General features: G+C 42.9%; 1 protein-coding gene across 1 annotated transcript in view; it reads right to left on the bottom strand.

The window, feature by feature from the left end:
* The window catches only part of emid1 (EMI domain containing 1), a 52,383-nt gene that overhangs the window by 26,041 nt on the left and 2,061 nt on the right, over positions 1 to 24,281 (bottom strand). The window contains exons 2-3 of the mRNA XM_022759368.1: positions 19,577 to 19,690; positions 19,136 to 19,239 (exon numbers count right to left, since the gene is read on the bottom strand). Coding sequence (XP_022615089.1) covers positions 19,136 to 19,239; positions 19,577 to 19,690 — 218 coding nt within the window. The remainder of the gene's footprint in view (positions 1 to 19,135; positions 19,240 to 19,576; positions 19,691 to 24,281) is intronic.

Raw genomic sequence — 24,281 nt, forward strand, 5'->3', positions numbered from 1 at the left:
TTACTGGCAAATGCTGCTAATTAGCATTCAGCCTAATATGACCTGGCTTTCTGGCGGTGTAAGCAAAGTCCTCTCTAAGTTCTGAGATTATTTTGTCCCCCTGTATGCATGCATGCGTGCTGAATTTGCATACATGTACATATGCACGCACACATCACAAACCCACATGTATATATAGTCACATAGAGTGAGTGGAGTAAATGACTGTGTGAAGCCAAGCTCCTCTCAGTCTAATCCCTGGGTGAATGGTGAGCTGTGTGCCAGGCATTCCTCTGTGTCTTTCTAAGGCTTTCTGGGGATTAAACCCCACTTACTTCCAGGGGCCGCAGGGTGGGATCAAAGCTTATTGGGCTTTTTGGGTTCAGGGTGATAGTATGTGGAACAGCGAAACCTGTAGTCAAGTAGGGTTGCAGGGAGACATTGGGGAACACAACACCTCAGGCGAGACGTGAGACGCTGACACAGGTCGCACACACCTGGTGGGGGTCAAACCTGCGCTAATCCAGCACAACGCCAACCGGCGCTGTGCTGATTGATGGCTGGCCTGCAGGAGGTAAGGCTTTAACTCCTGCAATAATGCAGGTATGCTGCACCTCAGCTCACTGAGGTTACAAAAACACAAAACACAAATCACAAGCGAGGGAGATTTTAATCATGGTTTTCCCCTGTCATGCCTTTAGTTTACACAGTATCAGAAACCTTTCGTGAGGAAGACATAAATGAAACATGTGACAGACTGTGCAGCAATCTGGACCTCATTCTCCTGATCACTCACACAGCACCGCAGGTTTTACTCGGGCTAAACTTACATCCATCAAAACAGACGTCAGACAAAAGAAACACGGAGATGGATCTGCAGTGACCTCAGAACACCTCAGCGGATCCATACAGCGTCTGACCTTTACCCTGTCTGAAAAAACAGGAGGTTTTCTTTAATCCAGATGAAGAGGAGGAAGTCTTCATCGTGACATTACAATGTGTAAAGTGTTTGAATTACCGAAATAGCCCACAGCAAGACAAATACACAGAGATGGTAAAGAGCTCTGAGCCCTGGTCTTACAACAGCAGGATTAGCATGGGTAACATGGCGAGATCCTCTGGGCACACCAAAAATAAACGGAGTATATCCTCAGATATTAATGCGTGGTGAGTGTGTCTGTGCATGTGCAGTATTCAAGGAGAAAACTCACACTGACACACAGACACACAGCGCAGGCAGTGGATGACACTAAAAAATGCATGGAGGAATTTCAAAGGCTCATTAGCCAAAGTCTATCTTTAGCATCTCAATCCTGATGACAAACACTTACATGCAGCATGTTTTGGAAACTTCCTCGGAAGTAAACAAAATGCCCTTCAGAGGATTTCAGCACCCTGCAGATAAGAATAATCATGACAGGCATGGTCTGGTAAACAAAACAAAAAAAAGTTGATTGTGTGTGCACACCACTTAAGCTGCAGTGAATTATCTTGATGTTGTATTCCTGCTCTTTGTTCTATCAGTACAGATGGAAGATTATTACTCATGAAGGCCCTTTGTGCACCGTCTTTTTGCATCTACATGTTCCATCTCTGCTCTGTCTGGATAACGCCAGCCCCCACACCCACACACCCGAACCCAGTGACAACCCCTCAGGTCTGGGCAGTGTTACTCCAGCAAGTGGTTCTGTCTCATGTCTGCTTCCTCTGACAGATGGAAATAAAGCGGGCCCTCATGCACACGGGGGGCTACGGTTTGTTTGTGTTTTGCACCATTGGAGATAAGTATGCATGCTCTGTGCGCTTGACAAAGGGATGATAAGCTAAAGAGGGGCATCCAGAGCTAAGAAGTGCAGAGGACAAAAATACAGACACGGGGGAGCGGCTGTTTTTCTACAAGTCAGTGTCTAGTACAAGATCCTGGAGTGTTTGGGCACAGGAGAAAAAGAAAAGAAAAGAAAAGGAGAGAAAAGGAAAGAAAAGATAAGAAAAGAAAAGAAAAGACAAGAAAAGGAAAGAAAAGAGAAAAGGAAAGAGGAGAAAAGAAAAGACAAGACAAGAAAAGAAAAGAGAAAAGAAAAGAAAAGAAAAGAAAAGAAAAGAAAAAAGCTGTCACGCCTGTGTGTGAAGGTTCTTATTTTCAGTAGGACTTTGTGGAACAGCTTCAGCTACTTGCATGGAGAAGGTAAATAGTCTGAGGAGGTCAAACCTCCAGCAACACATTTCACACTGTGGCGTTCATGTGAGTCATCATACTGTACAACCCATTACAAAGAACATTTACACTGGATGAGCATGGAAGAAAGAATTTTAAAAAGTTAATAAATATAAAAGCGTATACACCAGCCAATGGAACGTTCACATGCAGATGTGTCAGAATGATACATGACAGAGGAGGTCTTTTCCCAAAAAGTATGGTATACTATGAAAACAATGAAATCTAAGAGTTTATATGCTGCAAGTGTTGCTGAGGTTCTGTGTGTGTGTGAATTACGTCTATAAATCTCAGAAATGAAAAATGTTAATAACATTAACAACCATTTTTTTGCTGCTATTTTGTTGGTTTAAAAGCTCAGGTATGAACAAAATAGTATGAATTGTCCTGCACTCATGCACTGTGTGTCAATAAAATAAAATAAATACTGTTTTTTCAAACAACCATTAACAAGCTTTCGTACCATTCGGAATTCAAATAATACTCCCTCCGATTCCACCATGAAATAAGTACAGCAACGAACGATGGATAATCTAAAAATTAGTTTTTGGGGAAAGAAATGAGCTGAAACATTAAAATAAACAGTTTTACTTGAGGGTATTTTAAGTTTCAAAGGCAGATTTATTAACTGTAGAATGAGTGCTCCGAGTTGTAGAGCAGATGTGGGGATTTAGGTTTTTGCTCGCTTTTTGGCTGTAACACACCAGTGGAGGCCGCTGGATAATTCAATCTAGGAAAGCTCTCAGTGATGCACTATTCATCCTTCAATGTTATTTTATGTCCAGCTCTTTCTCTCCTTGTCTCAGTTTGCCAAGGCAGAGATGCTGCTAGGTGATGGAGTGCTCCGGTGTTCATGTGACATTCATTCTCCGTCGCTCTCAGCCCAAAGACCCACAAACTCTCCCACAGTTTGCAAGCGCACTGCAATTTACTGCCTCTTCTGCAGGATCACTGCGAGAGAAAAAAATTAGAAAACTGCTGGGAAAAATGAAAAAGGATTAAAGATAAGAGAGGAGAAGAAAAAAGGGAAACAGCGGGAGGAAGAATTGATGCTTCTATTCACAGTGTTTTCACTCCCTGCATCCTCTACCCTTCTGCCATCACACCAGAATGAGGGTCTTATCTCTGAAAAGTACTTCAACACAACATGCCCACAGACAGAGCTGAGTGTGTGAACACACGCACACAAGGATGAAAGCGCACACACATACAGAGGAGAGCCTCCCATGCAGGGGAGTGGGAGCAGATTACAGGATCAGAGGAAGCACAGATCAAAACGTAGAACCATCACCGCCTCTACAGCAGAGAGAAACAACAGGCCAAACGAGAAGCAAACAATGCCGAGCCATCAATCATGTTGCTGCTGTCGGCCAATAAAACAGACTGTGTGATCACACTTTCAGGTCGACAGGGGTCGGCTGACCCTGCAGGGCTCCAGCAGGGGCTGACGTGGTGGATGTGGCCCTTATCTCAGCACCGCATTACAAAGCAACACAGGCTCCCCTTCAAACTCCTCCCGGCTGGCATTCACAAAGTTTTTCAACAACCGCCTTCCCTGCACTCCCTCACACCCACACTGTGAGAAACTGCCGATCGAGGAAAAGAGAAAACTAAACTCCCCAGTAGACACTTTAGTAACACCAGTGTGTTCTGTAGCAATGCCTCTAAAAAAAAAAAAAAAAAAAACTAAGGCTGTAAATGATTATTTTTCATGATTGATTAAGCGAGTAAGTGTTAGTCCAAAGTATAAGCCCAATATAAATCAACCATTTAGAAATATCACCTAACAGCAATTAAAACAAAGAAAAACAGCAAATCTTCACATTTGAGAAGCTTTAACCAGAGAATGTTACCGCAGTTTTTGCTTGATAAATGACGTAAAAATATCTGTCTATTTATTTATGCATCATTTTGGTCGATCAATTAATAAATAGTAGTAAGTGAAGATCTGAAAAAAAGGCCTGAGAGGGACTAAAGGGATGTTTAGATGTTGACAGCATCACTGCACTAGACTGAATAAAATGATTCACTTGATTATGATTTATGTGTAATTATACAGTTTGGCTTTTTAATGACATACAGTAATCAGCATCACAGTGTTAATCATCATATCAACATGTCCTTGTTATTTCAGTAATTATATAAAAGTGATTCAGAGATGAGTGGTTATATTTAGACTGAAGGTGAAGATAAAAGTTTTGTTATCGATTATCATACAGTGACTCACAAGGGACAAGTCACACCAGGTCTATCAAAGACTTGTGGTGCACGGGGACTTTTACGGCTCTTCAGGTCTAAATCACATACAGGCCAGACCCCCCGTGGTCAGCGTGGTGTCATTTATCAGAGCGGTGCCGGTCATAGCAGCCGTGGCGATGCGCCGAGCTCGGAGCTCCAGAGATTAACACTCCTCCATCAGAGTGAGCGGAGCGCTCCGACACATACACACTGACATAAAACATCTGGCCTGTCTCGACTAAATATGTCTCCCATGTGTGTGTATGTTAGTAGTGTCTATCCGTCCAGCGTGTACATGTATGTGTGTATGTGTGCAGTCCAAACATGATGTGTGTATCCTCTCTATCCTCCCCTCTTCATCGCTGATATCTGGCAGTGTGAGCTGTGCTCTGGAACAGACTTGGAGGTCTTGGCAGAGATTGACCTGATCTCTCCAGACATTTGGTGCTGCAGTAAAAATGGATGGATGTGTCCCACTGTCTGACTCCAAGCCCAAAAACGTCTGAAGTACAGTATATCAAACTGTGGCACTTCAAGATATGGAAAGAGTGTGTGTGTGTGAGCAAAACAAGTGTTCCCTCTTCATCCCCTCCTCTCACAGTAGTAGAAAACAGACAGAGGTTAAGGTACAGAGCAGCGGTTTATTAAGGACTTCATGATGCAGCAGTCAACCAAAACCATCGACGGCATCTCTTACGAGATCTTAATCCTCTTACCCACCCTCTATTCATTGTGTTTTAATTGATTCATAAAAGTCACTACTGAGAGATTAAGTTTCACCATCCACACACAAAATGAAGGCTGACTGTGCTGACTTAGGGAACTGTTTTATCTGCAGACTGTTAAACTACTTATGAAAACTGTAAAAATCACAAGTGACAATTTAGGGCAGATCAACCTTTAAAACTCATTATATACCAATCTACATAAAACTATACACCAGACCACTATAAAAAAAAAAAAAGTCTTTCAGTTTAAAGCTTTATGGAAGCTTCAGAATTACACATGACATCACTCGGCGGTGAGATGATAAGACTCAACACAAGTGGAAAACCAAAGTAATTGGTTTATACTGTTTTAGCACTTAAGTCCTCCTCCTTATTTCAGTGAAGTTATGAGGGTAAAAACCCAAGGAGTGCTGTGTGTTATCATAATTCATACAAGAGATACAGCCAAAGAGCCTCAGGGCTAATTTCAAAAGGCTCAGTGATGATCCCTCTATCTGTGCACCGGCTGACTCATGCACACTCAACCTCTGTGTCATTTTGCACAGCCGGGCTGAAATACTATATACAATATCATAGAAGAATAGACAGAGTCCAACATGTCTTATAAACGAAACAACAAAATCGGCATCGGGCACAAAAACTATAGGATAAGTTTAGGGTAAGATCATGGTCATACGGAGAATATCGGATGGAAATAAGACATGAACAAAAGTGTCCAGTGTAAAAGTCACACACATGCTTATTTTGCCCCATCCATCCATCCGGACCGTACAAGTCTTTGTGGCACTTTAATCTCACACTATTTCCGCTATTCATTTGTTCCTGACAGAGAAGAGTAATACAAGTAATCATACCTGTAGACATTTGAACAATCAATCACTTTCTTAGTGACCTCTCTAGAACAGACTCTGGCAGCAATAATGTCCAAATATACTGTATTAAAACATGCAGAGTACAATTAAACAAATGTATTAACATCTGAGCCTATTTCTATGATTTCCCAGATGCAGTTGTGTTTGTTTCAGCGATGAATCAGCAAAACTGATGGTGCAAAACAGTGGCTGTCCTTGCCCGAGGTAGTTTTTAAACTTCAGGGCTCAAAATGGCCCCTGTGTGACTCATAATTACAAAAAAAAAAAAACAATTGTACCAGCCACATCCCTGAAGCAGCGTACTAGCATTATATTTTGGTCATTAAGCATCAAACAACTACATAAAGGCATGGGACACAACATTCTGCAAAAGAGATGACGCAGACAAGTATAAACTTTGCACTCCACAACTTCCCAAAGGAGATCAGTGATGTGCAGATTTTGTGAGTGAGGGTGTCAAAGATGACTTCGTGGTGGCTGAACATTCCTTGTCGGGGTGGGTGACTGTACTCGATGTATTGCGGCTTGTTCTACATAGAAATGACTATATCACAAACTACAAATTGTCATATTTTTAAGTTGCCGGTATGAGTGTCTGTAGTGTATATGGGTGAGATGTGTTTGTTATATACGTGCTGTTGAGTTTGTAAACTGTGATAGAAGATGGAGGCGGACGAATTGGTTCCAAAAAAAAAACCAGCACTGCAGCCATTGGCAGTGGTTCAGGTATCACAAGGAAGATGTTGAGCAAACAATGGTTATCTGCAAAATATGCAGCAAAACCATTGAAAAGGGAACAATACTACAAATTTCATCAACCATTTGAAATTTCGCCCACTACAAAACGAAGAATGTCTACATCTCCGCTCACACCACATAAAACACCAACGCAACCAGGCCAGAAGCAAATGACTCTGGACCTCTGCGGCTCACACATTAATGACCAGTTGTCACAAACATCATGCACAAAAAGTGCACTTTAATTCTTGTTGTTTTGAAATGTCTTTCTCAGGCTTTCTTTCTTGTTCAATACACTTTTGTTCCTTCAAGCTGTTTTCATTAAGGATCTTTGTTGAGCTTGAGCCTGATAGAACTTGGCCACATTATGTCGGCCCACATCACTCCCTCATTTATTCTAATAAAACCTCTGTTAAAAGCCTATGTGTGCAATCACCTGGTTTGAATAAATACTGTTTAGTCAAATTTAACTTGGTTGTAATTTCCTCCTTTTTGCATGCAAGTTTAAAATTGTTCCAATAGAAACCACTATTGAATGTTTTGATGCAGATGTTTTGCAGGAGCTACTAGAATCATACTGCCGTGATTGTATATATCAATGGGTTAAATTGAGCATTTATTTAAGTATGTTGCGCATCGTGATATAAAATATAACAATATATAAAAAATAATATAAAAATATCACAATACTATCTATATGCCACATTGCCCAGCCCTAATTCTTTGGCCAATAAGCATGTCTCTTTTTCTGCACCCTCTAACACAGTGAACTGCACCACATTGTGTCACTCCCTTTCAACATCTACATTTTTCATCAACAATTCAATTCAGCGAGTAGAGACAAACTGCTGATGATATCCATCCACGCTCCACCCGTCTTCTGCACGGCCTCTCACATCCATCTCTTCCAGAGAGGAGGGCGGATGCTTGCTGCAGACAGAAGCTGCCTTGGTCTTGACTGAGAACCTCCTGAAAAGCTCCAGCTGCACTTTTGGAACAAAAAGTGAACTGGCAGTAGCTCGGGCTAAGGTTTCTGCACTGTCAGGTGCAGCCAGGGGAAAGGAATTCTAGCTTGGCGAGAGGAGCTGCTCTGATGGATGAATGATCCTAAGCAGTGTTTGTAATTCATCTCCCAGCATGCCCTCTCCTGTCCCTGTGCGGATCAAGGAGTGTGTGAGGCCTCCATCACAATTACAGATCTACAGTGAAAGTATCCCAGGCTGAGATTTCATTGTCACTCATAATGACCTCTGGAGTCTCTGGCAGGTATCCGTGTTGGCCAGCTTTCAGTCTCACAGAGCAGATGAAGAGAAAACAGGGGAACAAAGGACAGTTACATCACAACACTGAAGAAAAAAGAAGGTTATACGAATCGCACCGACTTATCCCTGGATATCTCAGTTAATCATCTTCCTGAATGTTGAGGCGCTTGTTCAGTGGTCTCTTTGGCTTTAATCGTTCTTTTGATTTACTGATAGTCAGGCGCTAAAAGGGACACATTGTACTGCCTGAGCACGACAAGCTCACAACATGCAGCTCTGAAGTGTCTCCGAAATCTTAGACAGACGCCGAATGAGTATGTCAAGAAATTTCCTACGATAGTCTTGATACAGTGCTGGCACTTAAGGAACAATACTTGCCATTATTCTGCGGCAAAGCACAAACCCTGCACCCCTCAATCCTCTGCCCTTTCACCCCTTTGGCGTCCCTGTGGCTACCCACCCACACCCAGGGGGTAGCGGTGCATGGACTGTGAGAGCGTCAGACAGAGCGTACAAAGACAAGGGAGCCTCAAATCTAATTTTACTTCTAAAGTTCAGTTACATTATGAAAAGATAAATGACCTCAAAGGAACACTGTGGTTATGGCTCACAGAGAAAGTATGAATGATGCTCATCAGGGTTATTACTTCAGTCTGTTCTTTGTCATTTTAAGAGTAACATGAACAGACCTTTCTAGTTAAGAAAACCCCTCAATTTCCCCCTCTCTCCATGCCCCTGTTGATATTTTTCCTTGGTCTGTCTTAGAACAACAGTGCCATCTCATTTCTTTGCAAGTGTCAGCTTGTGACAACAAGAGAGGAAGAAAAACACATCCTCTTTTCCATTCTCCCTCTTGTTGCCTTTTCTACCGGGCAGCGCTTGGGGAAACGCGTCCCGCTGGAGCCGTGCCACCCTTTCATTAGTACAGCCATTCTCGTTTTACACACTCATCTCTCTCTCCATCTATGCAAGAGGGAATAGATTACCCCCCCCTCTGAACAAGGCCAGAGGGCGAGAGCAAGAGCTGAGCTCGGACTTTCAGGACAAACTGTAATTCTCCACTTTGTCTCGGGGTCGAGGACCCATCTGGCCACAGATTTTGTAACTCTGCTTCAATAGGGCTCTGTTTACTCGAGTAGCTCAGTTTACACAGGCAAAGTGAAGAGTTCATATAAAACGCATTAACTGAGAATAATCCTTTTGGTCTTTTGTAAATAGGATGTAATGATGGGGGATGACCAAAGAGGGTAACCATTTTGAAAAGGCTTAGAGAAGCCAATTTGTGTGCAGGCAGTGGTTCAGTACCAGATCCTCCGAGCTGTACAACTGTGGTTTTTGACATATCAGTAACAGCATTTACCTAATTTCAGATAGTCCAAGTTCAGTATACACAAATGAGAAAAATGAGAAGAACTACAAATATGTAACCACCCTAAACCTATACGTTTCCTTCTTTAGCTCTGTAATATTTAAATTGAGAATGTCATTTGTTTTGTTTTTTTAAATTAAAACTACCAAACTACTAGTAACTTGTAGTGCTAGTTTGTAGTTTTCAGTACACTACCTGCAACTACCTGCCTGGTACAATGCCTTTTGCAATTTCTTAAAACCCAAGCTGATATCTTCAAATAGCTTGTTTTGTCCAATCAACAAACCAAAAGTGAAAAATAACCACATAGACATAGAAAACAGCAGATCCTCATAAACTGAGAAGCTGAACCTGGGGAATCTTTGGTATTCTTTACTTGAACAATTGCTTCAATGATTCATTGAGACTCTTGACAGTAAAGACATCATTAAGCAAGCTGATGAAAGGCTCCGTAATCTTCTTCTTTTCAGTAACATACACCGAGCACGGCCATTTCTACAACAAAAAGGTCCCTATGACAGTAAACACAATTACACTGGGGACTATAGTAAAAACACAATATGACACAATAATGAGCAAGTATATGTAAATCCACATTAACACAGACATTGTTGCTGCCATTCAAGTACAGTCTGGTTATTTTAAGTGATTTGATGATTGTTATATATGGCTGTCAGCCCTGGTGTCTCCACAAAACTGACCAGACATGGCCTCATGGGGCCACATGTGGTCCCCATCAGGTGAGACGGAGCCCTTTAAGAGGACAAAATGGACGGCAGCCAACAGAAATAAAAGGACCATGACATAATCCCCTGTCCCTCCATCCACAGTCAATGATCGCAGCAGACAGAGCAGATAGAGCTCTAACTCTGGCACAGTAGCAGTGATTTACTGCCCTGTCAGCCTGTCTGTCATAAAGCACACATGCAACTGATATATAGCATGTACGCGCTCGGGGACACAGAGAGACAGTGAGCATGTGTCTGCACCCTATATCAAATTCATTGATTACAGCAACTCAGCAAGTTCATCTCACTGCTTCCTTGCTTGGTTGTGTGTCATCTGCGGTGCAAAAATTTACGTTTAATTTTAGTCTGAGCCACGTGTCCGTCTGTACATACAAACTTGATATATGTGCCTGTGGCTGTGAGAGCAGGTGTTTTGGGTGCCTTAAACGTGTGCACTCGTACGCGAGCGTGCATGTTTGTTTGCTGCCAGGCCCTGGCTGTGAGCTCAGCATGAATGAGTGAGAGAGCCATAAACACCTGAGGAAGCAGGAACACACAAACACTCTCTCTGGACTGTATTTATGGTCCTGATTGAGGCGGGGGCGGGGGAGACGGGGGATTGGGGGAGGGGGGGGGTAGTCGTCATGCACAGCTCAGCTCTGGCTGTGGCGAGGGTCCAACCAAAACACCGGGGCTGTTAAAGCCCCCCTGGATGAGTCCCAGGGGGCACTGGAGCGGACGGAATGCAGGCCTGGGTTTAGAGGTTCAGGGGTACGTCCTGTTGTTAATGAGCTCACCTCGCTGGGCCTCCCCGGCTCTGAGCCCCTGACACTGCCTCACCAGCCACACCAGCGCTGCCACAACCAGCCACAAAGACTGGACCTGGACCACTGAAGCATGCCACACTTCCTGCACATAACTCTGTGCCCCTGACATCATCTCAAGAAGATGTGCGTTTCCAAGCGAACGGGGAGACAGTAAAAGGCAGTGTTGAAATGGTCTGTAGAGTGCTGCAGAATGAACATGCCTGAGTGCGTGCAGGCTTATATGTATGTGTGTGTGGATATTAAGAGGAGCCCATGAGACATGACCCCAGACGATGCAGGACAGCAAAGATATGAGCTCCTTCCTAAATGATGCATGTCTTACATGCTCTATTAGTGCAAGTCTGCAAGATGAACGGCACACTGAAATACACACACTTCCTGAGGAACACTGGAGACGGTTCTAAGTGTAACACTTATGGCAAAACTAAAGTTTATTTTAAATATCATGTTTTTATAAACACAAGCAATTCAACATGCCTTACAAAATCAATGGAAAACGTTAAATAAGAAACATTATGAGAGACATTAAACTACATTTATAAAAGGGAGCTCAGGATGTTAGTGCAAGGTGGAGAAGTATGAACCATGGCGCAGACAGATGGTACAGGTTTATGTACAGTACACTGCAAACTCAGCTCTGGGTGCCCTGCAGCCTGATTATGATGACTATAGAGTCATAGTACAATTTTGGTTTTTGGTAACACTGTTCTGCCTGAACGCCAAGAAAACACACAAATAAAACACTTGCTAATACATTTCCGTAGTAGTAGATTTCTCACAGCTGTCTTATTGTCTGTGACTGTAAGATGAATACATTTTACACTAGAGGCAAGTTCTATTATCCTCTACTCTTTCTTCTTCTAGCCAATCAAGTGAGGTCATTTCTTTTTGGTCAAGGCGATTGGCTCCTTGAGGAGGGGGGGGTGTGTGCCTGCTCCTCTGTCAGGTTTGAGCTCTGAAAGCCGACCAGGCATGTCTCTAATTAGACCGACTGCTGATGCAGTTCATCCAAACCTCCTCTCCACTCTCGTCTTCAGTCCAGAACTAATCACAACCATCAGCACCACTCCCCTCATCCCCGCTGAGCGCCCTATCAACCGCATGAGCAAATGGAAATATATGCAAAGACCAGCTCAAAAGTACAGCTCAAAAGTCAGGCAGGGGCAAACACTTTTAAATTCTACACCTTATCCAAGAGTGCAGCGTTTAATGTCTGGGAAACTCAGACTGAACCGGGGGGGGGGGGATGTTTGGGAGGTCCGTGATACGAGAGGCCATAAATGATGTCACCACAGCACACCACAGCAAGATCTCTGTGATGTGCTGGTCTGTTTGTGGTTTAGCGTACATGGGAGTGGAATAGGTTTGAAGGTCGGCTTCATGAAATCCCCACCCACGGAGCCACAGCACTTGAGCCTCTCTTATGTGGCGTTGTATATGTTTATGAACTCATAACAGTGACAAATGAGCAGCTCAATCATCAGGACTACTGGGAGTGTACAGAAACCACAGATGCAAAGCAAGAGGAGAGTATCTAACCTGAAAGCTACTGTTTTCATTGTATTTGTATGTTTCTGTGGTGCAGAATGTAGAACTGGGGATGAGACGGCAGTAAAAGAAGGAGACATAACTGGATTTTACGGGAATTCACATAAATGATAGAAAAAAAGGGGAGCAAGCGAATACAAGACTGAATTTTTGTAGAAGTGGAGTTGAAGCTCTACTTTGCCAATTGAGAGAAAATCAATCAGCAGCTACTGATGATTGATTTATGGTTTACATTTGCTGGCTTCAGCTTCCCCAGTGTGAAGCTGTTGCTGTTTTTCTTTGTTTTAAAAATTAACTAAACAAACTAAATTTAAAATCTTTGGGGCTTGAACGTGTGATTGCAAAAAATAATGTGAAAACATCACCTCAAAAGCATTTTACACTTTCTCCTGACATGTCGCCGACCAAATGATTTATGGAATAATCTTCCATCAAGCCTAAAATCGATCACATCAGATTTTCAATGTGGCCTTGATAAGATGGTTTTTCACTGACTTGTGGCCTGATTTATATCATGAAGGGACCTTGAAAAAAGTAGGCTGTGCCCCACTGTCATTGTAAAATGTTTTGTCTTGACTGGTGTTACGGTTCTGTGTTTTTGTCGTGTTGAATGTTGTAGGTAAGAGGACCACAGTGGAAATAAACCTTTAGCCTTTAGATGTTTTAATCCTTGATGATTGTAACTATTGCAGTACAGAGTTATTTTGTTTTTTAATCATCTAATAAATTCAATCAATCAGATAATCAAGAAAATAGTTATCAGGTTATAATAAGGAGAAAATCTGTAGTTGCATCACTATGTAAAGGGATGATAGAGTAAAAGCAAAAATTGGTAGAGAGAAATGCGCTGTAAAGCTTTATGAAGCTAAATAAAGCGAGAGAAGGAAGATTAAGACAAAAAAAAGTGGAATAAAAGCGGATAGGTTACTTGAACTCTAACAAATCAGTCGAGAGATGGAGATTTGCAATAAGTCAAGGGTTCGTTGGGTCCGCTGAACTCATCACAGCTGTATGGAACCAACAGGACCCCGAGCTCCATCAATGCTGCTATTGTCTCAGCACTGACGTCCAAACGCCAAATATGCTTCATTACCTTCTCGGAACTTACCTAAAGACAGAAGCGCTGTGTTATACAGAACCTACATCACGGCACTCTACACCTGAGGGATGGTGATATGTTGAAGGGCAGGGAGGGCAGACGGGTTAATGCAGCTTTAATGACATCAGTCGCTGAGTGGATCAGAGACGAGAGAAAAGGAGGCCACAGAGGTAGAGGGGGATTTAAAAAGTTCAGGATTTTAAAGGTTTATCTTTCTACATGAAAAAAAAGTTCTCTGTTACCAGTTCACTTGGCCTTATCTTAGGCAGGAAGAGAGTCTTTCTTCTCTCTGCCCCTGGTTGCGTGATCTGTCAGGCTGTAAAGAGCCTGTCTGTTTGTGGGTCACTCAGTCAGCATACCAGTCCACTTAAACTACTGGGTGAAGGCAAATGCCTCTGCTTTATTAGGGACAGAAGAATACTCCAGCTGCCATGGCGCGTGTGTGTGTGTGTGTGTGTGTGTGTGTGTGTGTGTGTGTGTGTGTGTGTGTGTGTGTGTGTGTGTGTCTATTTTCATCTCTAAAAGTTGTTTTGCACTGCTGACTGCTGCCCACTTTATTCCTTTCTGACTGCAGGAAAAATAGTTTTCAATGCACTCCCAGGGGAAATCTTGGGAAATAATAAATAAATCAGTAAGCAGAAGAGGCATTTCCAGTACAGGAGCCAGATACATAAAACTTAACTCAGATTCAAGGCTAAGCTTGTATGAAACTTTAAGAAAGATTCAGCGAAAGAGCTGTGCATCTGTATTTCTTGAAGTTCACTTATTTTAGATTTAAGAACAGACTCAACACCAGAAGATGCAGGTCAACAAATGGAGTGTAAAGCATTAAAACAAATGTGGTTCTTTATGTATAGACAGGATATCACATAAATAAAATAGATTTTATGATAAGTAAAATTTACAATCATATCTCCTGTAAGTCTAAATGAACCTTACTGTGCTAGAAGTGATATTCTTCCATTACTGTGCCTGTCCTTTGCTTTTTGTCTTCTAATATTACAGACGAGTATAAACCATAAAGGCACAGGGAGTTATAATTATAATTCTTATGACTCTATACTATTTCTATTCCTCAGCCTGCAAGGTTTTAGCTGTGCAGTGTGTGCTCTCTATGTGGTTTGCATGGAACATTTCAAAATTAATGTCATAATAATATTATCATAATTATTAGTATAGATTCCAGTTTAAATACCTGAACCCCTCTACGAGGTATAATTTGGGGATTTTGCATAAACCTGATTCACATACCAGCACACACTTACATAAGAAGAGGACAGTATGGAAAGAAAGGCAGACAGGAGAAGAGAGAAAAAAAAAACTTCCCTCTACTGTTTGGTTTGGTTAATTTTAGGTTGGCTGGTTGGTATTTTCAGTGGTGTTGTTTGTTAATTAATGACTATTATGACAATTCCCCTGAGCAGAGCAGCGTGGGCTGAAAGCGCTGGACGCTCCCATGTCTAATCTCATCTGGGGCCCTCTGCCCAGTTTGCCTTAACTTCAGCTGCTTCCAATTTGGGCTCAGCACTTGTGCTGTGCTAGGCATTTACATAACCATGAATACAGTATCAGCTGCTGTGGCCTTTTCTGCACACTGGCTGCAGCCTGCCCCCCTGTATGTATGTGATTTACATGTCTTTGTCGTCCCATGGCTGCATAGACACTCTGTGCTTGTGAATGCAGCTACAAATCAGACACCAAATCTGTTTTTTTTTTGTGAATGAACTGGAGCAGGAGAGACTAACATATTTAACACCTGCTAATGCAAACATAAGGGAATCCAGGAATGGGAGAGAAAGAAAAGAAGAGGGCTGAATGCAAAGGTGACTCTATGTTTCGTCAGTCTAATGACTTTGATAACCCTGCTCTGTGTGGTCTAAGAGGAGTGGGAGTGGAGGTCACCTGCTCTTGTTCAGCTTCCCTCCCCTTTGACCTCAGGCTGGGGTGCCTCCACTCACAGCTACTAAAGCCTGCTGCCATTAAAGCAGCTAATCACACTGAACAGCTGCATCCCTCACTGTACAAATCCTCAACACCTCTCGTTCTGCCACCCACACATTCATCCTGGCAGTCAGACAGAGACATATACCGACGTCCACACACTCCCACTCCTCTTTTGCTAATGGCAAGCTGCAGCCGACTGATGTTTAAAGCACGGGGGTTTAGCGTGTAGGCCTGTGATAAGCTGCGCTGAGCTGTGAAAACACAGATTACATTTCTGCGGCTTATTACAGACAGCGTGCCTCTGCCTCCCAGCCATACCGTAATTGCAACCCAAAAACCGCAGCCTCCGCTTGGCTGCGAGATACGGCTTGATGGGGACCCCTGCGGCAGAGTTTTGACAGCCGTGCTAATTCAAGTCTACGTTCCCCCCATATGTTTCACTGCACAACGGCCCCCCCCCCGTGATAAGCTGCAGCCATATTTCTTTTAAGTGCTTCCCTCTATAAATCAAATCAGGGCTGAGATGTCGGCTGCTGTCTCTCAGTGTCATCTTCACACTTTTCAGACTCCATCAAAATTAGAAGATCGGAGAGAAAAATCCAAAATGCCTATAAATATCACAGATTTCCACGACTGCTGAGTGTGCAATCACATTTTATTGCTGTACTGTATGTTGACGCTGATGCATCCTGCATGGGACGGAGTCTTTGAGAGCCAGCTCTAATGTAATAATGTTGCTTTTATGCGTTACATTTGATATTCTCATATCACAAAATTGCCTCTAAATGAGGTATAATTTTGATTTGTGTTTGATGTAGCATAAGGTGGGATATCCCATCTGAAAACAAGCATTTACTTACTTGGAATGCCAAAGGCAACCAGGCATACATTAAATCCCTGTTTCTGGCAGGCTATGAAAGTGCTTCCATCTGCAAATACTTAGCCTTTTTTTTCTCAGGCTCAATCAGAGATAAAGACCATTGTGTTCCAGGTCCAGAAGTAAGACAATATCTCCCAAACCTCATAGAAAACAATTAGGACCCAGTAATTACACCATTGGCCTGGAATTCCAGCCAAGTCCTGAGTTTGGGTTCAGGAAGTCAGAAAAAGAGAGCGAATGTGAAAGGTGCTGATGCAGTGTTATCTCACTCCGCTTGGACTCTGATGGAGTAAGTTTGTTTATCAGCCTGGGTGTGATGTAATGTTTTGCTTTTGGAGCCCTCAGTTTGAACGTGATAGGCCAAAAACCCTCACAAGCCTGTGTATGACTGGATGACAGCATTGTGTGATCTCTTCCCATAATGTTCTCTCATTTATATCTGCACTCTGCTGCTTTGGTTAATCCAAAACTTCAGACTGGACCTGATGATTCAGATGTTGATCGACCGGATTGACCAGCGAGCAGGAGGGTGATAACGGAGGTGCAGAGGAGAAAACAACTCTCTCATCTCCATTTAAAAATATAACCATGGCAATAACCGTGCTCTCAGTTTATAACGCACTTCCTTTCCTCTCCTGCACCTTGAAGCAGCACAAGCCCCAGAGTCCCACTGGTATGGATTTTGTTGAGATCTGCAGTAAAGCAGACCGGCCTTGGGAGTCAGACATGGCCAGGGGCTTTTGGGGTGGCCTGGTGAGAGAACAGTGGAAGTAAAAGCAGGGCGGCATGAGTAAATGAGCGGATCATACACATTTTCCACAGTCTGTGAAAAGCAGACAAGCAGAGGAAAAGGGATGGTGGGAGCAAAGGTATATGACTTAACACTGGAACTCCAAAAGGGGTCTTTAAAGATGTATGTATCCGGTATTAGCTATTTATGAGATTTTTGAGATCAAAAGCAATATGTTACTAATGTCTGACCTAGACAGTAGATTTCAAAAAGTGCAGTAGGATGATAGCTGTTTGTTCTTTTATACAACAGATGTGCTTCGTCTACTGAGCCTTTTTAATTCAGCCTTACTCAAGGTCAAACAAGTGCTCACAGCCGTCTGGAAATCCACAAAGAAATGTGTGGAGATTTGCAGATGGAGCCACACACAGGTATTAAGATCCTGGATTTGAAACCTGCACCCACTGAACTACGAATGCAGCTTTAACTTCACTTGGCAACACTATAGCAACAGATTTAAGCACAATCCGGCCTCCAGCTTCGCCCGCCCGTGTGGCAAGCTTTTATTTCTCCTTAAAGCGTCAAATGAGGCAGACAGCGGTGGGGTATCAGGTTCTGTGCTGGCGAGAGGTTCTGCTCACGCGGCAGGATCAGAACAAAGCACCGGTGGCCCTGGATAGCATCCATGGTGCCGGAGAGTAAAGGCCCTGTGAATGGGACCTGTCACTTCCACTCAGCGACGCCTGTGATCTGAGCCACCCGGAACGACGCTCAGATAAGTGGCTAATCCCAGCATCCCTGTTGGCTCGACAGCCCCCTACTGCCATGACAACCGGAGGGGAATCTCCTCCAGCAACAACTTAATTGGATAATTTCCTCCCTGTTTGACTGTGTGTCCCTCTGCTTTTGTTAAGTAAAGTCTGGTTTGTCTGACTGTGAATGTGTTTCCTGACTTTGAGAGTGGGGAACGTCTCAAACAAGCATGATATTCAGGCAGCTTTGATGTGTGCCATCGTGTGTAAACAAGCAGGAAGGCTGGAGAAATTTCTCCAGTTGAAGGGAGGGCTGCGAGTTGTTCTTAGCTCACCTGGGAGTGGGAGCATGAAAGAGAAAAACAGCCTTTGGTTTCAGCACCACAAAAAAGTGACCACTTTAACTACTGTAAATATTTATTGTCCTTTGTGTCACAAAGCCCAATGATTTATGTTACACCCAGTCAAGTCCTGGGTCCCGGCATAAACAGACACTCCACCCTTCTCCCTAGACTGCCGAGACATGGGGGCCAGTGCCAGGGGAAGTCATTATACACTGGGATTGAGTGTGTGTGTGTGTGTGTGTGTGTGTGTGTGTGTGTGTGTGTGTGTGTGTGTGTGTGTGTGTGGTGGGCAGCTACTGTGGTCGAAAAATGAAAACAGCAGTGCTAGCATGGCACTTTAAGGGGATGAGAACCTGGTTCCAGCTGGATCATAAAACTCAAAACCACACAAAAGAATCGACCCTTACGTCGTATGATGACTCTTAGAATGAACACATTAAAACTGATTAATAAAGTGGAGGTATCTGACTCACCCTGAGGAGGCTGAAGGATCTTATTTCTTAACTTCATTTTGAAGACAGAAGCAGCCTTATGTAAGCCTAATGGAAATCACTCCTGTTTATAAGTATTACTTGTACACGTGTATTGGAAGGCACACCTGCAGGCTATAAGACAGCAATGCAGACCAGAAGGATGCAGATGGTGGTAAATGAATAAGCTTTAAATAATGATAAAAAGAGGAAACAGAGAGGCCGGTAAAGGAAAGAGGACACAATGAAAGAAAGAGAAAAGTTGTTCCTCTAAACCATTTCTCAGTCCCAGCCTGCAAATGTTGGCCCCCACTAAGGGCCCTAACTGTTGTTCATTTCTATCAGATGCTGTATAAGCACTGTGTGTACGTGTCTGTGAATCAATGAAAACCCTCCTTCTCTTTCGACTTACCTTCTTCACAGGCAGCGCCACTGAACCCAGGACAGCATTTCCACTCCAGAGAGGTCACTGTGCGGTACACCACTTTATAGGAAGGTCTGACCACGGTCTTGTAGCTGAAAAACACATACAAACTCTAAAGTAATCACATATACACACAGCTGTTGGAGGCTGACGTGAATGGGTTTTCTGCCTGTAAATATGGTCTAAACAATACGGCTTGCACATGGCAAGAACTGCAGTGACGTATAGTGAAGACAAAAAAAACCATGAACCATCAACAAGAAAAATGACTATAAAACACTGGTTTTGAGTTTTTCTACCATTAAACTCTACTATAAAGTTTAGAAAATGTGCAAAATCCCAAATAACACAGAATTTCTTGTGTGTTTTAATGTGGCTTCTTCACAGCACAGCAGCGGCATTACTGCTAAGGTCCCTTCGCTTTCTCACCTGCCTCCTGTACATCCCTGCGGCCAGCGGCAGGTCTGGTAGACCCGCTGGAGAACTGTCCCATTCTGCACTTGGCAAGTCACTGTCTTAGTGACCGTATGAGGACACCAGTTCCTGAAGGGAGAGATAAAGTGAGACAAACTCAGGAATTCAGAGTTTAGAATAAAAACAACAGCAGGATCGGCTCAATTTTTTTATTTTTAGACTCATAGGAAAATCCCATTTTCAAAGTAAATAATTTAAGGAAGAAATAATTTAAGGAAGAAAAAACACCTTCAGACAAGTGCACCAACATTTTAGCATGCTCACAAAAGTAAATTAGCCATGCAGTCACATTCAATACATTGTTGTTGTCTTCTCGCGGGTTTCGATTCCTCCCTCACCCTTTTGTTTTCAAACTTCTTTATGGCGATTACACGGTTTTAATCAGCCACGAGATTTTCAGGAGTGCATTGTGGGCTGTATTTACACTGTGGCCTCTCCTCTGTCAATAAACATCCGTTTGCATTTGACTCTCAGAGGAGGCAAAGTCCCTCAGGAGGGAGCAAAGAGGAAAACAAGGTCTCATACAGAGATCAGAGTCTTTCATCACAGGTTAATGCTGGGTCATGAGTGCACCTCCTTTCCAGAAAGGCCTTGCAGAACATTATGAGGATTCACCGAGGATGCTAAATAAATGACCTGCTTATGAAAAGGTCAGAGGTTAAGATCTGATAGTGAGGATCACTTAGAGCAGGCCATATCAAGTGTACTCACACATTATTGTTTCTTGAGCATCTAGAAGCTAAATTAAATATTTTCGCTCAGTAAAAGGGTCAAATTATAGACATTTGTGCCGCCATTAGGCTAAAAGTTACCAAATTATGGACAGGGTAATTCATTTAAGGAGACTGAAAGCAAATTGGTTTGTTTATTCCTCACCAACAGCTCAATGAGCCTTCTAACGGGAGTACATATCTGTTCCAGATAACACAGAGGAGCACGAGAGGCCAGTATCATCTCATGCCTTTACTTATCAAATCAGGAAGATAAGATAACACATAAATCCCAAAGGAAAACACTGAATGGTGGTTACCCAGCTTTAATGTATGGAAAACACACTGAGGCTGTTTGAGCTACCATATGTTACTATAATTTTATTAAGAATGAAGAGAATAAATACCCTGATTACATATGGCTAAATCTGGAGGAGAAACCAGGACAACAACTACTATAGGCTGTGTTTACACAATCAATAGATGTATAGAAAGGGGGCTCTGTGTAGAAACCACAAAGGACACTCTGTGACTTGTAGCACAAAACTACACTTCGTGTGTTCTGCTGCCAATGTGTTTGCAAGAGTGGGAGGGTGCGCCCACCAAAGTCTGTTTGTCAATATGTGAGACCACATGTTTGTGTGTGTGTGTGAGAGAGACCGTTTACAATAAAGGAAACTGCCAAAGGCGGAGGATGCAAAGCAGCCCTGAACCAGCTCCCATTAACAATCCCCACATGTTGTGGTGGCCGCACACACAGACCTGAACCAGCTAGAAGTAGGCACCTCTGAGAAATGTCAGTGTGCAGCTACTGGCTCATTTTGAAAAAAAGTTTTTCTCGAGCCAAAAGAAGTTACAAATGAAAAATACTTGAGTCTGAGACAACATGTTCCAGGGACCATTAAAGTAAAAGGAACTGTGCAAAAGTAAGACAGTTTGAATTAATCATCAACTTGTCAAGAGACGCAAGAAAAGTGAGTAGGGAATTCATCTGCCACACATGCTATTTAAGTGCAGGCCCACCCTTCATGTACATATCCATCAGCCGTAAGGCTACAAAAATGAACTTGGATCTATATGATTACCTATGATTGCTTTCCCTTGTCCAGAAAAAACTGTTCTAATCATCGGTGGAAAATTTCAGACATTGAAGGAGCTGTGGTCAGGTACAGCAGGGGAGGGGGTAATATCCTCCCCACCACTTATCCTCCAGACCCAACAGATAAACATCTGAGTTTCCCAGGCTGAGAGGCGGTTTCACCTGGGAACAGCTAAGATTGTCACCAGGGGGTACAGGGGTGGGGGTGTGGGGGTAAGTTTTACAGTCCCAGCTTCTCTCTTTGCATAGCACTTATGCAATTATCAAAGAGGAAATGCCAACCAGTGCTGCTTCAGTGAATGAAATAACAGCAGTTGACATAACAGAGTTTACAATTTCCCAAATGGCTTTACAACCAACATCTGCATTACCTACATAACTTGCTAAACCTGATTCACATAGTAGTTATAAAGCAGCAAGAACAATACTTCCTGCACTGCAGAGAGGATGGAGATGTGATGATATATTCCTTTGAGGCCTAAAGATAATTGTATCAACTGGGTACAGGGAACATCATTATCTTTTCTGAGATGTTAAAGACAAAACATTAAAAATCTATCTTACTTAAAAAGTACAACACAATGGTCTATTGAATTTTGTCTGGCTTTATTCATAAAGCGACACAGGTGCACGGTGCACTCAGTCTCTCACTCTAAAATGTTTCATAGTCAACACCTTCCTCTTACTGCAGGCGCCCGTGTGTTATGAAGTGTGAAACCCACCAGCACCGTGCTGTTTCACTGGCAAAAACACCAAGCAGGCCCTCGGTGAGTATCAGGTCTCTAAGCACACATGGCACACTCTGAATGCAGGGCCCAAGCTAAATAAATCATCAACCATCTCTCACAGTCACACATAACCACAGCCAATAGTTAAGAAAGAAATCCACAATCTTAAAGGGACGGAAAAATCCCAGCTTTGGCCCATCTGTTCCTCAACCCTACAGACGCCAAGACAGTGAAACATTGGAGGGAAACAAAAACGTGCTGAACAGTAAATGAATGCAAATGCTGACAGAGAGCTCATGAACTTGTCAAAAGCCTTATATGCTGTATTCTAGTTACTGCATTTGCCCTCATTTCGCCCTGTACACTGTGCAGTCTGCATCTTTCATGATCACACTACCAAGTTAGTGCACTTTCATCAGCAGACTGTGTGGGGAGGAAGAAGCTGGGAGTTAAGCCGTGCGAACTGCCAAGAGGGCTGATGGGGGCAAAACGCTGGTGAGACACTGGTGAAAAACATCTCAGTAACTCCCTTTCCATCCACCCATCCATTCACGTACTGTGGGAGGAGGAGGAGGGCTGAACAGTCAAAGATATGTTTGAAAACAGCATGGATAGGAATCTAGAGGAATTTCTCTGGATTTCTGTCTGTGGGAAAAATGCATGGGGAGGAACAAAGGACAAAAGACAGATGTGGCAAACAGCCAAACAGAGGAGAGGAGAGGAGAGGAGAGGACAAGAGAGGAGAGGAGAGGAGAGGAGAGGAAAGGAGAGGAGAGGAAAGGAGAGGAGAGACAAAGGTCATTTTATCATAAGGGTCACACAAGGGAACTTCCCATGGGAAGAGGGAAGTGGAAGGAAGGACAATTATGAAGCAGTGTTTGTCCCATGGGGTATAGAAGAGGCGTATGATAAATGTGGTGCATCAACAAAAGACAGAAAGAGAGAGAGAGTACGGTCACAGTGAAATTAATGAAGAGAGAGGGACACAACATTCCTGGAGTCACAAGCTTCTTGGAAAAACAGAAAGAACCAGAGAAAAGTGTAAAACAAACTGTTACAGAAAGTGGGAAATAAAACTGACAAGAGTTACATTCAGTTTGCATTTGATAACGGAGAATATTAGTTCTGCTGGGATGTCAAAGCAGCCGTGTGTTTTCCATGTGCAGAGGACAGTGAAGATCATGAAAGCACCTCAGTGAGGTCTTGATGGTCGGGGCTAAGTGACTCTTCACAGCAGCTTCAGAGGAACGAGCAAAACTCTCATTTGTCTTTGTCTGTTTCGAGCATTCAGGCCCGGACACCTGTGAGCTTCGAGTGTGTGTCTGTGTGTAACGGGTATGTGCATCTTTAAGTGTCTGAGGCAGAAAAGAGCTGCTCTGCTGATCATGAATGTGAATGTGTGGACTGATCACTTGCGGTGTGCAAAAGGTAACTAGGGCACTGGTATAGGGCTGCAACCAACAATTATTTTCATTATCGATCAATCTGTCAAATATCTTTTTGATTACTCGATTCATCATTCAGTTATAAAATGTCAGAAAGTGGTGAAAAATAGGTGACGTTTTCAAATGTCTTGTGTTGTTCTGCCAACAGACCAAAACCCAAAGAGAATCATTTACAATCATAACAGACTAAGGAAACAAACAAAAAAAATTCACATTCAAGAAGCTTTTGCATTATTTAGTTATCTATTTCCTTTAAAATGTAGGGCTGCAATGGATGACTATTTTCACTAACAATTTATCTCTTCATTATTTATTCAATTAATGGTTTGGTCTATAAAACATCAGAAAATATTGACAGGAAAGAGACCAAAGTGTTTGTCCGGGCACTAGTCCAAAAACCAAAGATCTTCAGTTTACAAAACAAGATAAGCAGCAAATCCTCACACTGGAGAAGATGACTCCGTTTTGGTTTATAACCACTTAATCTTTGCAGATCCACACTGGTATATGGTCTCATTCCCTGAGAATGATCCTGAACAATAATTATTAATTAATTAGAGCTGCACTAATGGGGACTGCTTCCTAATAAATATGAACAACTTTCCTTGAGCCCATACATTGATTGAACTTATCTGAATGGTCGAATCTAAAGCCATTCTGCTCTAAGCCACCCAGGGC

The sequence above is a fragment of the Seriola dumerili genome, unplaced genomic scaffold, assembly GCF_002260705.1.
Source record: "Seriola dumerili isolate Sdu_G_001 unplaced genomic scaffold, Sdu_1.0 BDQW01000017.1, whole genome shotgun sequence".
Lineage (NCBI taxonomy): Eukaryota > Metazoa > Chordata > Actinopteri > Carangiformes > Carangidae > Seriola > Seriola dumerili.